The sequence below is a fragment of the Fukomys damarensis genome, unplaced genomic scaffold (assembly GCF_012274545.1).
Source record: "Fukomys damarensis isolate Sample0158 unplaced genomic scaffold, DMR_v1.0_HiC HiC_scaffold_73681, whole genome shotgun sequence".
NCBI lineage: Eukaryota > Metazoa > Chordata > Mammalia > Rodentia > Bathyergidae > Fukomys > Fukomys damarensis.
In genome coordinates, this window is record NW_022974593.1 from 10,866 (window position 1) to 25,000 (window position 14,135).

The window sequence follows — 14,135 nt, forward strand, 5'->3', positions numbered from 1 at the left end:
GGTTTATGCCCTGTACAACATTGTGCAGCAGGATGAAAGCGAGAGTGGTAGGTAACCTGACACCTGCCTTGGGGCGGGGTGTGCCTGACCCATGTCCTTCTCCCTTAAGAGAGGAGTCTCTAAATCTGACCGCACAAGTCCACCTTCATTGCTGACATCCACATTAACAGCACTGCAGCCTCCAGTCCCAATCTTCACCCCTGCTCTGCCACCCATTGTTATTGTCCTCTGAAGATAATACTGAAGAAGTAGGTGGCTAAGCTCTTCTGTCTTGCACTGGCAGCTGTTTATCCACAGGAACTAAGTGAGAGTATCTTCCTTCAAATGAAAGGAAAATACAATAGGAAAAAATCAATCTGGAGCAAAACTCTCTCAAATTAGCCCACCTGCTTCCAGCAGAATCCAATACAGAACTTGTACAGAACTCTTGGGTTCTGAGGAACACCTCGGAGCTCTCAGTGGCTTATGCTTAGAGTGACTGTGTACGTATCCTGCGGCCAAGATACTTTTGAGAGCTCAGAAATACTGAACAGGTATTAAATAATCTTCAACAGTCATAAACAAGGTCAATTTCAGGCGAGTCAGGACACAGGGCCACCCTACCAAGAATCTAGAAGGAGAACATGTGCCCAAGGGCTGGAGAACATTTTCTACCTGCACAGGGCCTTAGAGATTGGAGACAACTCCACAGCTCAGGCGTCCCCGTTCTCCCATCTCCCAATTATGTCCCTGCGACTGGTGAATGGCAGCCACAGGTGTGAGGGCCGGGTGGAGGTGTCCTACAATGGCACCTGGGGCACAGTGTGTTATGACAACTGGGACCTGACAGACACCAGGGTGGTGTGCCGGCAGCTTGGCTGTGGTGAGACCCTATCAGCCCCACCTCACAGCTACTTTGATGGAGGCTCTGGCCACATCATGCTGGGTGACATGCAGTGTACAGGGAACGAGGCTAAGTTGTGGCAGTGCACACACAAAGGATGGCTCTCCCACAACTGCGGGCACCACGGCAATGCCAGTGCCATCTGCTCAGGTAAGCACTCGTGGGCACACAGCACATTTCAGGCAGAGAGAGGCTCACCCAGCAGCACCTCCTGGGAAGGGAGATGTCAACACCAGCAGACCATTCGTCAGTGAAAACTCTGGGCTCTGAGTTAGCTGTTTAAGTCAATTTGTTTAAGTGGTAGTTCTCTTTCTTTTAGATAGTAGAATGTTCAAGGTCCTAGTTGGAAAGTTAAATAGAGGACAAATATCATCAGATATTCCATTCCTGGAATGATATGCCAGGGTGTTAGTGACAATCCACTCTCCTAAGTAAGAATAGTAGTTAGTGCCCAACAAGTGCATAATGCATGTCAAACTGTGTGCTACAACCGGTCACTCGTCTTCTCCCTTCATCTTCACAACCTCTGAGCAAATAGATTATTAGCTTCCATCCTTCACCGATAAGGCAGCAGAAGTGCATCCAAGATCACACCCAGGTCTGCCTCACTGAGGTTCTGTGTTAAAGGCTGTGCTCAATTCTGCTGTGAAAGCTTGCTCAGCCTAGAAACTGACCCAAAGCGAAAAAACTCCATGTTCCACTTGGACCACCAAGAACAAAGTGTCGGGGAGCGCTAGTCCTTTAGCCAAGTTTGATGAATTATGATATCAGTTTCCCAGCTGCCCAGATTGGAATATATTTGATCTTGCACAGAATACTGATTTTTCTTTTGAATTAACTCAGTCCATCTCTCCTTCTGACTTTGAATAGGTGTTGAGGACAATAAAAATGGAGGACCAAAAGGTACTGTTTTTTATTACAGTTCGGTTGCCAGGTCCCTGCTGTATATGAATTCTGGCTACTGTTCAATTCTGAAGTTGGAGTGTAGTCCAACTAAATTCTCTGTTGTTATTGGACAAGAGCAGTCCAGCTCATTGGTGTTGACAGCATGGTGAGCTAAGGGGCAGCAGAGGCTGAGGATAGGAGGAGGAAGGAGGAGGGTTCAATCTCTCATCCACTGAGATTCCCTGGGTCAGTAGCATCTGTGGAGAGAGCTGTCTGCTTTCCACACTGATTATGCTCTGAGGTGCTGCAGAGAACAAGGAAATATAAAGCCCAGGTCAGCCCTCAGCAAGCCATGAGGAGGGACCCCCAGGTACACACCCAGTGTGCAAATATCCTAGCTCTTGACGAGCCAGAATCATCTCTGTCCACTGGGTAGAGAGAAATTAGGGCTTTTGAGGGCCAATATTTTTGGGTATGTTCAAGAAGTGTTTTGGATAGAGGTCCTTGTTCATGATATTATTTTTCTGTGTATTTTCAGAAGTTACCGATGACAGTTCACTCGCAGGTATTTCAGCTTTATGTAAGCTCTTTATGTAGCTTTGCACGTGCTTTGTTTTTCATCTTAGCTCATCCAATAACTAGATGGAGGACCTCCGACCAATCCTGACCATATCCAACATTTCAGCCACAGTTGGGTGCTTTAAGAAATCTTGGTCTTAATTTCAGCTAGAATTTGTATATAATTGTTAAAATTTTAAAGAAACATGTTTAAGGAGAAAGCAGTTTTGAATCGAGCATCTCCAAAGTAGAGTGATTTGAGCTCCTCTGAGTGCAGAGGAGAAGGCTTTGATAGGGTGGACTCAGAGGCAAGCCAAAAAAAAAAAAGAAGTTGATTGATGGATATAGTGCAGTGGCTTTCCTTGGATCATCTTAGTGGAATATCCCTAGTTAGGGATTAGTTGGTAACTTGGGATTGAGATCATTCGCACTGAGTTGTGTTTCAATTTGCTTATTTCTTAGATCCCAGAGTAATAAATCAATTTAATGACCTCCTCATTACTTATTTTAACAAATAAAACTAAGGATCTTCTGAATAGGTGTTTTATAACATGCCCTACTAAAAAAAGATACTGTGGCTTGTATTGTCTATGCATTCTTTTCTTTCTTTCTCTATATATATATATATATATATATACACACACACATATATATAGATAGATATTTATGTATCTATACATATATATGTTTATATATCTATACATATATATTATGTGTGTATTTATGTATATATATATGCACATAGTTTCATAGGGCCTTTCCAACTATATTATCACTTTCTTTTCACAAAAATATGCAGTGATCTTCATCTGCCCAATATGATGTTATTTGGAGTTTAGGGGACCCCCCCAAAGGTAACATTTTTAGTGGTCAGCAAAAGCAGCCTGAGAGCATGTTTTCCTCATTTCTGTTCTCATTCGATCCTTTCTCTACCTCACTAAAAATGCCAGGAGAGGTCAGTGCCCCTCTCTGATGGAATTTCTTCACTATTTCTTACAGATGAAGATTTTCATTGTGGTGCTTTGCTCACAAACAGTTCAGGCACTTTCTCCAGTCCTTGGTATCCTAAAAAGTACCCCACAAATGTGACATGTGCCTGGGACATACAAGTGGACAAAACCTCTCGTGTCAAACTTACATTTGAAGTGATCAAGTGAGTAAACATTCCCCGCTAGTATCATTGTCTTCGCTCAGTTATGCTCACCAGTTTTAATGCTTCCCTTCCTCTACCCTTCCCAAAAGACTTCCAAATTTAATTCTCAAGAGTGAGCTAGTCCTGATGGCTCATTGCGATATTGATCACAAAATGAAGCTCACAGATATTTCAACACAGCAATTCCAATCCAGGAATTTGGTCTACAGATAAATTCCCATGTGCACTAAGGGTCATCATGACAACCTTCATGGGTTAGCGATAGAGTGGAAACAGTCTACCTATCCATCAGGATGGGATCAGGTAAACAGACTCTCTTGCATCCATATATTGCTGTCCCACGTATAGTGTGTGCTGCTATAGAGGGAGCTGCGGGAAAACCATGAGTGATGCTGTCATTTTCGCTTAGATTCTTTCTGGGAGAAAATAAAATGAAACTGTTTATCCCATCTGCTTCTGGGGAGGAGAGTGAAATAAGGGAAAAGAGGTCAGGGGCAAGACAACAATTTCTCTAACCTTTCATCAAATACTATCAATACCATGCTAATTCTATCCCCTGTGCTTATAATCGATATTTAGAAAATACCATTGACTTTAAAGATGAAAATGTATTTAAAAACAGGAGGGTACATTTTGCCAGTGTCGTTAGGGTTCTCCCCTCTTCTAACCTATAGTTTTCCCAGCTCTTCCTGAGCCAATCTGAGCCAATGCTGACCGAGGGATTCAGCTCTAATAGGTGAAATTTAAATGATATCATTTCACTTCACAGATTAGAAAATTTCTATGGCTGTCCATATGACTTCGTTGAAATCTCCGATGGCCCACAAAGTGAATCTTTTTCGCTGGGGAGGTTCTGTTCCAGGGCAAGCCCAACATTTACCTCCTCATCAAACCGAATGACGGTGGTGTTCCATAGTGACGCAATCATCACCAACACTGGTTTCTTAGCATCTTATGAGTCCCTGGAGGAAGATGAGAATGACACAGGTAGGTCCTTCAGTCACTGATTGGCAATGATGGTAAAGCAGGATGGCTCAATCTGCGGGGCACTACTAACCTGCAAGGACCTTCCCACGCTCCCACGGTCTGAGTTGGTGAAACTGGCTGACACCAGCTCTGCCCTGGAAAAGTGGCTTCTCATGTTAGAGGCACAGCACACAGAGCTGAGAAAGGGTACTGTTTTACACTATCGTGGAGCCTGTTTCATTCAAAACTGTGTGCAAAAGAAGTGTTATTCCACACTAAGAGCAGCAATAGTGTTGAATACTTGGTGATGGTCACTTTACACGAGTCTTGCAAGGATCCTAAATAAACAATTAATCTAGTATGGGATACAAGCTTAAAAATATCCCTCCCTCCAATCACAGTGTTGTTACAGCAAACCCAAAGTGCTTTTGCAAGCAGCTTGAAGCCACAGGTTCTCTCCCTGAGCATGAGGGTAGAGCCCTCAAAAGGAAATGCCAGTTTCCCTCTGGCACAGTGGCACAGGGGTGGCCCCCAAGTGGTGACAGAGTGTGTCTGACTTCCCCAGATGCGGCCCTCAGGCTTTCCAATGGCAGCCACCGGTGTGAAGGCCGCGTAGAGCTGCACTACAATGGAAGCTGGGGCACCGTGTGTGACGACAGCTGGGACCTCTATGACGCCCAGGTGGTGTGCAGGCAGCTGGGCTGCGGCAGGGCTGTGGCAGCCCTCGGCCAGGCACATTTTGAGAGAGGTGTGGGCCCCATTGCCCTGGACGACGTGGAGTGCGTGGGGACAGAAGCCAGGCTGTGGCAGTGCCTGCACGGTGGCTGGTTCACCCACAACTGCGGCCACCATGAGGACGCTGGCGCCATCTGCTCAGGTGAGCCTAGGTTCTGAGCCCAGAGGGAACTAGTGACACGCTTGCTCCAGGAGCCTCCTGCCCAACAGCTCACGGAGAAGCAGGGTATAGGACAGTCCCCAGACCACTGTTTCCTGTACATCAGCCACTCAGAGCCCCTGCCATTACCCACATTGTAATCATCAAAGTACTTTCCTTTCAACTGACTCTCCAGCTTTACTTACGTAAATTCTTTTCAGAAGGAAACTTGATCACTTTACCCTTCTAAACAGAGAGCCAGGACCACCTGCCACCAATAGACAATATATTTTTTTTAAAAAGAGGAAATAAAACCATGCTTAAAATGTTTTAAAAATAAACAGCACATTTTCTAATTGAATCAGTTCACACCCATCTGTGCCTATTTGTAAACACCCCTAATTCAAAGAACTAAATGTGAATTTCAAATGGTAATACAATAAATATGTGTAAGTCACAAGATTAAAAGATGCACCACCAAGTTATCTCAGTCCCGCCAGTGATGAGTCACACCTCTGGGAATCATCTCTTGGGTTCAGTCCCTCATTTTATAGGAAACATGAAGAACTTTCCTAACAGCTATGAGCCCAGGTCCTTGCCCAAGGCCCTTATTCCTTGATTTTTATCCCACTTAAGTTTCTGCAAGTAAATGCAATAGTCGGAGTCAAAAGTCCCCACCTATCTCCACGTCTTTCTGGGAAGAGGCAAAATGGCTTATCAGCTAGATAGGATAGGATAGAGGATGGTGGAGGTACTGGACAGTTATGAGAAGGAGGAAGTCAAAGGACAGAATCAGTATTCTGAGTGAAGCAGGAGCGGAAGCCACATACCGAGTCCGAATCACAGGATAGGGCTAGGGATTAAAGGACCAGGAGGTTTGGAAAGCAGGGCCCTTGCTATCAGGGGTGGATCAGAGGCACCTGCAAGGGCCCCTGAGCAGCAGTTCCAGGTTCTATTTCATCTCCAGCGGGAACACCTGGCCCAGTTCCATAGCCCTCTCAGGGCCTTGCCACACCCTCCTTGCATTGAGGTCACTGGTGTATGTCTTTGAGATAATGTGGTTCTGTGCTTTAGAAATAGACATCTACTCTGGGAGGCAAGACCTACACACGCACACACACACACACACATACACATACACAGAAAAGATTACAAAACCAAACCAGCTGGTGAGATGAATACTCCACACAAGGTGACCATTACTATAGTCAGTTGGCCAAAAAAAAGAAAAAGAAAACGATGTTACAGTGCCTGGCAGCAAGACAGAAATGAGCCCAGTGATCCAATGACCATCAACTGGTCATTACCATTCTTGGACGCCCAGAGGGAGGTACAGTTTCTCCCCAAAACGAGACATTGTGCCTTTCTGTTTCAAATAAACAGGCCTACCTCTGGAGTTTGAAAAGAATGAAGCAGACAACCTACCCATACTTACCATGTCTTTCACAGACTCTTTGTCTTATGCAACACCATCAGCTGCTGCGAGTTATTCAACTTCAGGTAATTTTACTATGTAGCCCAGGTTGGTCTTGAACTCATAGTGATCCTCCTGCCTCAGCCTCCCAAGTGCTAGGATTACAGGCATGCGCCACCACACCTGGCTAATGTTACTTGTTCTTAATTGATCAGCTTTAACTCACCTTGGCAAAGTCACACTGGGCAGTAGGGTTTGGTTTAGGGACCAAATGCCGTGTCTTTGTCATTTACCAGCTGTGAGTCCTCTAGCAAACCTCTTAACAACAGGCTACCTCAGTATGCCCCTCTGGATGAGGCTGAGGAGGATAGGGACTCATTGCTTTTCTCTGTGCAGAGTGGCTGAGGGAATGCTTACTATACAGTAGGGCATGCTGCTTAGACGTTATTGTCTGCTCTCACTCCAGGCCTGAGCACTACAGGGATTCATGTCTATATACGGCTTTCTACCCATGGTAACTCAAGGCCATTCTTGGACCCCAGATGGGGTGCAGTTTCTTCCCATAACAAGGCATTGTACACTGGTGATTCAAAGAAGGTGGTCTACCTACAGAGTTAGCTCAGTGGTGCTACTGCCCCCCTCACAAGTGGAAGGTCCTAAGTTCAATCCCTGGTACCCCCCCAAAACAAAACAAAACAAAACAACAACAAAAAACAAAGAATGGTTTATCTTTGGTACAAGATCCCAATGATGAATGTAACTGTATTGTACACCTAAAGTGTACCAATAAACTTAATGAAAAAAAAAATGAAGACCCTGAAAAAAACTTTTTAGTTTGCTCCTGGCTCCTTTTGGCCCAGTAGTTGTTACATTTCAAATTTAGTCAGCGACTCTTCCATGATGGTCTTCAAGAGAAAAGTCAAACATGCGGATGAAAGGTGGGATAAAGAAGTGACCCCTGTCTTTCAGAGAATGTGCCATGATAAGTTATGTGCATAGCCGAGATCTCTAAAGGATGCTCTCTTGACTTTAAAATTTTCTTTTTTGAAGAAAAGAAAAAAGTCTATTAATCACCAATCTTTAGTTTTCCTGAGCTTGTATGAGTTGGCTTATATTTACTGTTCACACACCAGTTGGGGGATGAAAAAAATGCACCCTACAGAGAAAGGACTTGAGAAAGGAATACAATTTAGAATCAGAAACTATCCGTAAATGATTCAAAATGTGGAGAGCCCTTGACTCTACAAGAGATAATTGACTAAGAGTTAAAGGTGGTAACTAAGGGTTAACCTCTGTTTAACAAAACTATATGTATAATTTTCTTCTTTTGCTTTCTATCCATTCACAGCATCTTTTCCAAAGCCAGTGGAGGTGCTCACAACAACAGGTAATCCTCTCTTTTCTCTTCAATAGCCCTCACTTTGAAGAGTTTGAGCTCAGAACTATCCTAGCATTGTTGTGGGAAGAAGCATCCCTCCTGGATGTCCATTTTCACCCTCTTCCGTGGCTTCAGGCTGCCCTACACATGGCTGCTACTAGAAGAAGGGCTGAGAATGTCTGAGTTCACTTAGAAAACCTGTGATTGGAAGGTAATAGGAAAAAAGGGCTGTGAGATGCGAGAATTGGTGCGTTAGTCAGCTTTCCATGGCTGTGACAAAAGGCGTGAGAATAACCACTCAAAGGAGGAAGAGTTTGTTTTAGCTCAGTTTCAGGGGTTTCAATCCAGGGTCCACTGGCCTCATTGCTGTGGGCCTATGATGAGGCAGAAACATCGCTGTGACGGATGAAAGTTACTCATTTCGTGGAAGCCATGAAGCAGAGTTGGTAAGCAAGAGAGAAGAGCTAGAGGACAAGGTATCCCCAAGAGCATACCGCACAGGACCCACTTTCTCCATTTAGGCCTCATCTCCTACAGTTTCCATCACCTGCCAATGGTTCACTCAGCTATGAATCTATCAAATACATTAATCCACTGGTGAGGTTAGAGTCCTCATGATCTGGTCACCTCTAAACATTACTGCGTCAGGGACCAAACCTTCAATGGATGGATCTTTGGGAGACACTTCACATCAATGTCATGAAGAGCAGTTTGTGGGAGCTGGCCTTGGAGCTGCCACTTAAGAAGACAGAATATCAGGGACAAGGGGAAAAAACAAGAACCAAGACCTGTCATGTAAAGGTACAAGATCCCAATGATGAATGTAACTGTACTGTATACCTAAACTGTACCAATAAACTCAATGAGAAAAAAAAAGAAGACAGAATATTCTGCTGACCCCAAATCTCCAGCCAGTCTCCATCCACCTGACAAATCACAAATGTACAGAATCACTGCTATTTGGTTGTTGTTGTTATCTTAATAACTAAGGTAAATTTTGTCACAATTACTGCCTCACAGTTCTTAGCCAAGTAAGACAACCCGCACCAGATGAGAATACTTAAGAGGAATTCTAGGGTTATATTTACTTTATCTCTGCAGAGTTTGCAACTCTTGGACATTCATTTCTCTGCGAGTTCACATCCATTTTATTTGCTGGAGAGTAGCTAGGTATCTAGTGCAGGGGTGCTACACTGGGGCTTCCTTCCAAGCCTTAACTTTCCTTGACATTGCCCTGAGCACCAGACTTTCTGGAAGGTGAGGGCCCAGGGCTGTTTCCCCTTCCACTGGGTCTTGCTCTGCATCCGCTTCTACCTAGGAGAACTGAGTACCAGCAAAACTCTAAGACACTGGCTCTTGATCCAAAAGGGTAGTTTGTGAAACAGGTCTTGGCAGCCCAAAGGGGGGAGTTGAGCCTGGGAGCAGGTGAGCCTGGGAGCAGGAAGGCCAGGGCCAGGAGCTGCTCCTCCACCTGCACCCCTACCTGGGACCCATAATGTAGCTGTTGAACTCTGTAGTTATGACCAGACAGCTCTGCCTTTGGGGCCATAGGTTCATAATCCCAACACGAATTTTATTTATTTTTAAAGTATAATCAAAGGTATTTATTTAAGGTTTCATTTTTATTAGTGTATGTCTTCAGTACATAATGATTATATTCATCATGAAGAGTTGGTACATGTATATAACACATTTGGTGGGGGTTACCAGGGATTGAACTCAGGACCTTATGTTTGCCAGATAGGCGCAGTGCCACTGAGCTAAATCCCCAGCCCCTACATAGCACATTTTAATTCTTTTTACTTCCTCTTCTCTCCTCCTTCCCCACCTCCTATCATTTTTCAGTTCCTTTCCCTTTGCAAAAGATCTATCTCCCTCTTAATCAGAACAACGTGCAGACATTCATGAGCTATCATCATGTCTTAAATGTAACTATGTGATAGAGACTGAGTGGGATTTTTTGAAGACACACTCACGTATGTAATTTAGATGATATTTGAAAAGAATATGAAATTTCATTGTGTTTGCTAAGAATGCACTTATTGTAGCTTTTTTTAAAAAAGCATATATAGTTTCTTCGATTCCCGGAGAGCAGCCACATGTTTTCAATCCGATAGGTACTTTTCCCATTCTTACATTTTGTGATTGTCTTTCTGAGGCCGGGGTCTGGCCTTTTTGAACAAGAGAAATGTAGCAAAATTACCTCTGTGGCCCTGATGCTGAATTGAAAAGTAGCTGTGCTCATTAGCGGCCAGAGGCTCATGCAGTTGGTTCATCCAGTGTGGGAATCTCTGTAAGGATAAGGCCATCCACCTGGTACAGCATCCAAAGACCAAGCTCTATATTGTATTCTTGTAGCACCTTCGAAAAGGGGGCCCCCTGGACCAGCCCCAATCTTGCAGGCTCAGACCTGGAGAAACAACTTCATCTGCTTTGCATTTAAAAGATCCAAAAATGTGTTCAGTCAAGACCTTACTTTCTTACAGCAGAGAGGCTCTGCCTTCCTCTGGATTTTCCAACTCCCAACCACCTAAGTCTTTCCCCAAGAAATAATTTACACTTTTCTAAATTCAAGTAAAGCAGACGTAATTTTGTTCTGAGAATCTCATCGTGTGCTTTGAGAGACCTAGTTTAGAAATGCAAAGTCTGAGCTCCAAACATTGGGCTGCTTTGGTTGGAGCGTTTTAGAAAAATAACATAATAAAAGACACCCAAAAGAGGGCGCAAGAACGTTGTTTTTAAGTGGGTCTTCCACAAGCCAGCTTGGGGCCTGCATTCCCATAAAGAAAGTGACGGTGCAGAAAGGCATGGTAGAGTCCATGCTGAATTTCAGACGCAGAAAGCAGTCATAGCTGTTCCTCCGCTTACAATGTTCCAACATGAGCATCTCCTTCTCTAGGTAGCAGGCAGCAGGCTGCGTACCACAGTGGAATTCTCCAGCTTGGTGCTGGGTCTCATTTCATTTTGATGAAGGCGTCTCCCACAAATGTGGCTTTTCGCTCCTGCAGATCTGCCACTGGTGAGGCTGGCCGACGGCAGGACCCCGTGTGAGGGTCGCGTGGAGCTCCACCACAGCGGCATCTGGGGGTCTGTGTGCGACGACCTCTGGGACCTGCCTGCTGCCCAGGTTGTGTGCCGGCAGCTGGGCTGCGGGGAGGCCCTGGCAGCTCCCAGGGGCGGCCTGTTTAGTGTTGGCTCCGGCCCTATCTTCCTAGATGATGTGCGGTGTACAGGAGAAGAGACCAACTTGGGAAAGTGTCACCACCTCGGCCTGTCAGTTCACAACTGCGGGCACCAAGAGGACGCCGGGGCCATCTGCTCAGGTACCTTTATGAACTCTGCTGTGCCGGGGTCCCCCCCCAGCTAGGCAGGTCGACTAAATGGCACGAGGTCTCAGGTAGGGAAGTGCCTTGTCTTGCTTTGCCTGGGACCAACCCAGCATTAGCAGTCTAAGTCCCACATCCTGGGAACTGCTTAGACATGTCACCCTGCTGTGGGGAGAAATGTCTGCCCAGTGTCACAGCCTGTTCCCCTGAATCTCAGAAGAAAAGAGATCCTGTAAGCACACACATATCTGGAATCAGAAAGTTGTGCACCCTGGAGAAGGTGTAACTTTCAAGAATCATTTTTCTGTTTGTGTCAAGCTCAGAAGTTTCAAGGAAATTTCTCCAAGAAAGCTACGCTGTCTGAATACTCTTTTGATTGCTGATTGCCTAAGTCAGGACCATTCAAATATTTAAATTAAAATTGAATCCCTGTTTTAGTTACCTTTTGTGACTGAGGAAATGTATGTAATGAACATCTGTAATTCTTACACCACTGTGAGGTCTCCATAGCCCAGTCCCACCATCACCACCCTCCTCAGGAGACCAGACAGAGGTGAGGTTCCCCAATGGGGCAAAGAATAAAATGAGGGAGCAGCTTTTTTTTTTTTTTGTACCAAGGATTCAACTCAAGGAGCAGCCATTTTTATTCTACCCCTTCAGTCAGTTTTTGTTTTGTTTTGTTTTTTGTTTGTACCAGGAATCAAACTCAGGACCTCGTACTTGCAAGGCAGGCAACAAAGCCACTGAGCTACATCCCTGGCCAGTCAGTTTTTTTAAAATCAGAAGATCAGTGTTTCATGGTATCTGGGGATTTTATTCATCCAATATTGCAGCCTCAGATGATCTGAGTGGCCCTCAGTGACACTTTGTGGTGAGATTCAGAGAGATGCTTCCACTGAGCATCAGTAAGTCAGGGTCTCCCAGGGATCAGAAAGACCCTGTCTGATCTCTCTGTGATGGTGTCACAGTGTCACAAATCTCTGACCTGCCACATTGGCACTGACAAAGACTTGTACACTCACTTGCTTGTAACATTTTATTGATGTTCACCTCCACTGATGTGAGTATGTTGGCTTTTCTCTTTCAGCTGTTGTCCCAGCTTCACCAGAAAGAGCTCCTGCCGTTGGTAATCTTCCTGTTGTTTCTCTTGAAGTTTCTTGTCTGTCAGACCTTTCTAGAGGATTCCCTGAGGTTATAGCCAGTGGTGTCAGTGTCCGCCTAGATCCAGGGTTTCCCCAGGACTGAGAAAAGAAGAGCTGAAATGGAAGGAGAGGCTACATGCAGGGCCAGCTGTTGCTTGTCTACTTTTTCTCTACCTTATAAAATGCTTTTAAGGGCTAGGGATTTGGCTTAGTGGTTCTGCTACCTGCCTCATAAGCACAAGGACCAGAGTTCAATCCCTGGTACACAAAAATAAAATGCTTTTAACTTTGAACTTTGGCCAATAGACAGACTTGACCTAAAGGAAATAATGAAAACTCAAGATAGGCAATCCTGACACCATTGCTTATCAGTTTGACGGCTTAGTCCCAACACTGGTATTTATCCTTAACCTTGTAATTGCCATATTCCCAACCAAAAGATGGGAATGATGGAACAAAATATTGTAGATCAGAAGTGGCACAGAAAAACCAGTCACTGCATTTGCAGGCACTAATTTGTCTTAGTTGTCTGAGACCTAGAAGCAGGAAGCAAGCATTTTTAAGGCTCTGGAGTCTAGGGTATGTTATATTAGTAACTAAATAAAATCCCATTCGTAATTGCCTGTCACATTTCAACAATAACCTCTGAGTATTCTGCAGATCTGCCTGACATCAGATTGGTGCATGGGAGGAGCCTGTGTGAAGGGCGAGTTGAAGTCTACCACAACGGCACGTGGGGTACCGTGTGCAATGATCTCTGGGCCCTCAATGCTGCCCACGTGGTGTGCCGGCAGCTAGGCTGTGGAGAAGGCGTCCAGGCCCTGGGGAGCGGCCACTTTGGGGGGGGTGTTGGGAGCATCCTCCTGGATGATGTGCAGTGCCAAGGCAATGAGACCTCGTTAGGCCAGTGCTGCCATCTGGGCTTGTCTGTCCACAACTGTGGCCACCACGAGGACGCCGGGGTCATCTGCTCAGGTACTCACTCCCAGCTTTCTTCTGAGGCCGACAGAGCCATGAGTCATGGTGGGGATCTGGAAATTAACATGAGGAGGTTTGGGTCTTATTCAGGTCCTCCGCACAGAGACCCAGTGTCCATTCTCAAAGTTCTGAGACTCACTCGGGCAGTGGGCGTATAAGGGTGTGTAGTGTAACAGCCCCACAGCATACCCTGGCCTTGATTCCAGGAGACCTCTCCGACTTTCTTAATGTGCTCATTGACCCTGGGCTTGGCCTAACCTCCATGAGTTCTTCTTAACCCTCGGTCTTCAAGCTGCAGTCTGCAGGGACTTCCCAGATTCCCTCTGTCAATCGATAGTAGGGGTAATGGTATTTCCTAGTGTTTGCCCTTATCTTTTATGAACTTTAAAGCTGATTTCATAGTGCTGCTCTTCGGAATCCCATGAACAAAACCCAGTTCCTCTCATCTACCACAATACTATTCCCTTTTGGCCTTTCTAGTTTGAGATGGTATTCTTTTTCTTGATGTTGTTGTTTGTTTATTTAATTCAACCCAATTTGTGCATTGTCTATGTTTTCTTCTTTCTCTGGCTAAAAAA

General features: G+C 45.1%; 1 protein-coding gene across 1 annotated transcript in view; it reads left to right on the forward strand.

The window, feature by feature from the left end:
* Window positions 1–14,064, forward strand: part of LOC117284996 (putative DMBT1-like protein) — a 14,627-nt gene extending 563 nt beyond the window's left edge. The window contains exons 2-8 of the mRNA XM_033760693.1: window positions 3,326–3,479; window positions 4,249–4,466; window positions 6,703–6,819; window positions 8,082–8,120; window positions 11,327–11,434; window positions 12,525–12,563; window positions 13,240–14,064. Coding sequence (XP_033616584.1) covers window positions 3,326–3,479; window positions 4,249–4,466; window positions 6,703–6,819; window positions 8,082–8,120; window positions 11,327–11,434; window positions 12,525–12,563; window positions 13,240–13,715 — 1,151 coding nt within the window. The 3' untranslated portion in view covers window positions 13,716–14,064. The remainder of the gene's footprint in view (window positions 1–3,325; window positions 3,480–4,248; window positions 4,467–6,702; window positions 6,820–8,081; window positions 8,121–11,326; window positions 11,435–12,524; window positions 12,564–13,239) is intronic.
* Window positions 14,065–14,135: the final 71 nt, after the last annotated feature.